The sequence below is a fragment of the Convolutriloba macropyga genome, unplaced genomic scaffold, assembly GCF_964194025.1.
Source record: "Convolutriloba macropyga unplaced genomic scaffold, txConMacr16.3 SCAFFOLD_1772, whole genome shotgun sequence".
NCBI lineage: Eukaryota > Metazoa > Xenacoelomorpha > Acoela > Convolutidae > Convolutriloba > Convolutriloba macropyga.
Genome location: NW_027450986.1, coordinates 5,390 through 9,367, shown reverse-complemented (window position 1 = coordinate 9,367; position 3,978 = coordinate 5,390). Strand labels below are relative to the sequence as shown.

The 3,978-nt window shown below is 39.0% G+C and overlaps 1 protein-coding gene across 1 annotated transcript; it reads right to left on the bottom strand.

The window, feature by feature from the left end:
* Positions 1-230: 230 nt before the first annotated feature.
* LOC142356320 (dual serine/threonine and tyrosine protein kinase-like) lies at positions 231-1,862 on the bottom strand. Its single transcript, XM_075408252.1, has 2 exons — positions 1,669-1,862; positions 231-636 (listed from the first exon to the last, which is right to left on the bottom strand). Exons 1-2 carry the CDS (start codon positions 1,772-1,774, stop codon positions 314-316), a joined length of 429 nt encoding a protein of 142 aa, XP_075264367.1. The 5' UTR covers positions 1,775-1,862; the 3' UTR covers positions 231-313.
* Positions 1,863-3,978: the final 2,116 nt, after the last annotated feature.

The following is a 3,978-nucleotide window of genomic DNA, read 5'->3' as shown; positions in this document are numbered from 1 at the left end:
TAACATGTTCGACAGGGGGAAGAGGGGGGGGGATCAATTCTCATTTCCTCCTTCCATCTTTATTTTTTAAAATTACACTCCTAGAATTACACTCTTCCACCCTTAATTAAGAGGAGAAATAGGGGGGTAATTTTTTTATTTATACACTCTTTACACTCTTTTCCCCGTTATTTTTGGGGAAAATCCTCGGCCCGGGCAATTGTCAATAATTTCAAAAACTACGCTTGTTAACAAAAAGTATTAATTTATTATTAAGAAAAGTTATTTATGATATTCATGAGATGAAATAAGTTGATTGATCTGGTTGGTCAATTTATGCCAGCTTGTTCATTGCATTTTCTTGACTTGCTCTGGCAAGAGCTTCTCTGTTTTTGATCTTGAACAATTGGTCCTGAATAGCTCCAAGGGTTAATCGGTTGGTAGGGCTCGAAGACCAGCAGTCGGTCATAAGTTGCCACATTTGTTCATTGAAAACAGCACTCAGTCGCTCTGGTCTGCAACCTTTCTGCACTGATGACCACAAGTTCTCTTTGCTCGAACACTGCTCGAAGTTCTGCGGTAGTTTGACTGTTCCAGCGCATATGTACCAGAAGAGAATTCCGAAAGCGTACACGTCAACTGAGCTGTCGTAGCTCCCTAAAAGTATAAAAGGGTTAGACGAGATTCTGAGTTCCGCATTTCTTCGAACATCCAAAACTAATGTAATTGCAAAATTATTGGAGGAATCACAGTGAAGTGAGAAATTAAAAGGGAAGCCGTTGGTGTACTGTGGATTCTACTTGCTTTCATTGCTCACAAATTGCCGATAATTTATAATTTCAGATCTAAAACAGACTTCGCTGAAAAAATCGAGCACAATTGGTCATAATTGGGCTATAATTCAATGGTCTGTGCAGCTATAAAGTTCATGTATTCCCATTTTACCAAATCTCTTTCAAATTTTTGAAAAATTCCTATCAGTAAATTTTGCAAAAATAACCTAACTGAAGCCTCAAACTATTGGAAGAGCGTCTTCAACCAATATTAAATATGAAATTTTGCGCTCAGCAGATACAAAGTTTTATAAAAAAGAATTTTGCTCGACATTTTTAGCTGTTTATGACTTCGACTCAAATTAAAATTACTGTCAATGCGTGTCTCACTCATCGTTTCTGTAAACCAATAAGCGATCATCTCTTTCTTCTGTTTCGTAATCGTGTAATAAAGTGAGAAATTAAGATATTTTCGAAGAAGTGCATCTATCTAACAAATGGGCTGAAACGCGAATTTTCGTATGTGTAGAATTTTCGTATGAAATGTGTCAAGAAGTGCTAGAAAATATTCTTATTTTGAACATTCGGCAATTAAAAGAAAATCTGTAAATTCATTCAGAACATTTCATACATATCAGCACATTCAGCAGATTTCGTACAAAATTTTCGGCTATCTCTCGCTGACACATCGATCCGGGTCCTAATGCAACAAATCTTTTCCGTTTTCCTTTGCGCCCAGGCTTAGTGGGTGCGCAATATTTGCAACGTCCACAAAGCGCGCGTCCTATATTTTTAATTTCTGTTACTAATTGATGGGAGTTACCCAGTAATTGGAGGTGCATAGTATTCTGAGGGGAGGGTGGGGGCACATACGGAAGCTCTTAACCCAAGAATTTAACATTATAGTTTCGAGCACCTTTGAATAATTCCGGTGCCATGTGGATGGGAGTTCCGACTACACTGCCGCACATCATGGCTTGTGGCTTGCTGAATCCCAGGTCTGTGATCTTGCCCCGGTCCATATCGTCCAACAGCACATTCTTAAGTTTAATGTCCCTGTGCACTAGGTCCCGGCTGTGTAGATACCTGAAGCGAAAAACAAATAATCTAATTTGTTTAATTTTGGATGGGGCGTATTTTGCCCAATTTAACCAAGGATTGCGCGGATGATTGCAGAGTTTTCGAAAAAAGAACACCCTTATCCTAAAAGAATACCCTTTAAAAAATATGAAGTGCGCTCGAAAACCGTGTACGCTCAGAATGCGCTGAAAGTTGATTCTGATCACACCTTGTCAGATAGAAATAACCTCTGATCAGACCGAAATCAAATCGCTCTCCAGATGATTGTTCGACCATGGCCCAGACCAAACCCAGACCCTTGTCCACACGATTGTGCGCTCAACATTACTTCTGATCAGACTATTGTGCGCTTTAAATTGCCTCTGATCAATTCCTCTCGAAATATTCTGATCAGTGAATGGTTTTCACTTTCAACGAATCTCTTTAATTTTTCTATACTATTTTTATTTCAATAAAATTGATATATGCAGAAATAAATTGATCTAAGGAGGAGCCGATTCTAAAATTTTTGCTACAGAAAAAAAATCGAACTCTTTAGAAAAATTTTTCTATTATACCTCCTAGTGCATGTTTCTGACTGAATGGATGAACTTAGATAGCCTTCCATAGGAAATGTTGTGGTCTAGAGTTAATCAAAAATTTGCTCTTAAGACATGGGTCTGACCAGAAAGTCACTCGCGTTTGGCACCTCAGTCAACCTGGGGAACTTGATATATGCAAAACTCGACCTATCCCCAAGTGGTCTATATATTTCAATAAGATTAGAAGGTTAAGCAAAATCACAAAAATTTAAATACCCAGCTGAACAACCCAATCTACAAGCAAAGACCATCCTTCTATCGTCGTCAAAGCAACTCAAAGCCTTCACACACCTCCAACAACTCTCTATAGAAGAAATTAAAACACATAAGAAATTACTAGTCATACGATGACTCCTAATATATAGAAAAAAGCCCACGAGTACAGTAATTTAGAGCACGATACTGCGCTACATCAAATTGGAACAAGGACGGATCATTGACACCCCTCTAGAAACCAAAAATGCCTCGATAATTCAACCAAATGTTTAACAAGGCACATAGAGGCCTTAGACTACAATGCAAAGAGCCCTGTTGCTTAGCAATGGCGAGCAAAACTATCCTACGGTATCCACGCTGAAAACAGTCGTCAGTCTTCACAGTTTGTGCCTTGATAAAATATTGTTCATGGACAGCGTAAAGAATAACACCCTATTTATATCAAATTTCCAGGCAAAATTGTAAGCGTCACGACATCCCCCAAAAAGCGCCATCCTTATTACAGTCTCAAACGTTCTCAAATAGTGAGTCCTAACGGTGCAGATGGAGATTTACTTTCGCCAGAAAAAATTTTTTTAAAATCTGAAAGGAAAAACAGTGGCAGCTCCGACAAAAAATTGGGCCTTGAAAACTTTCGTCAATGAGAATGCGGCTGGTATATTCTCTAGGTTTATATAGGGAAAAAGGTGCATCGTGCTGGCCAAACGCACTTCCATTGAACAAGTATCACCAAGGGAGAATTCAGAGATGGAATTGCCCTTATATTGGAACGTGATACTGTAAAACTACCATCAACATGCAATTAAGGGGAAATTGTTATTTCAATGCAAACTCTCCGCATAACAGACTTATTGAGATAGCAAACTCTTTCGCCAACCTGCTCATTGAGGTTTACCAACTAGAGCCATTTCTTGAGACTACGCGAGGTCAAATCTTTCCAAATGGGATTTTCCCGATATATCCCCCTCCCACAAAATTGTAGCCCCCCCACGTTGTTGTGTGTTTGCCATGATTGGGGGTCTATAAATTATCTGACCATTAAGTTTGGGTTTATAATGGGAAAAGCCTTTGCAAATAATACTAGTACTGATGACGACGCGTGAAAAGATATCCGAGCTAATGTGTTTTCAAATCACACTTTAGTAGAAAGCCATTCGACGTGAGAGTTTCTAATTCGTATGATAAATATTGCCCAAGAGAAATACCGAGTCCATCAAGGTGCTGAAATACGAAAAGACAAACGAAATCGAAACGGCCTCCAGTTGTCCCGTAATCTTACTTGCTAGCCAGTCCACCTGCATACGAAGCCATACAGAAGTTGAGTACCAGGACCAGCTATAAGAAAGAAG

Coding starts and splice junctions, on each gene's coding strand:
- LOC142356320 (XM_075408252.1), bottom strand. CDS start 1,774: ATGGACCGGGGCAAGATCACAGACCTGGGATTCAGCAAGCCACAAGCC. Junction 637..1,668: donor GGCACCGGAATTATTCAAAG/GTGCTCGAAACT, acceptor TTATACTTTTAG/GGAGCTACGACAGCTCAGTT.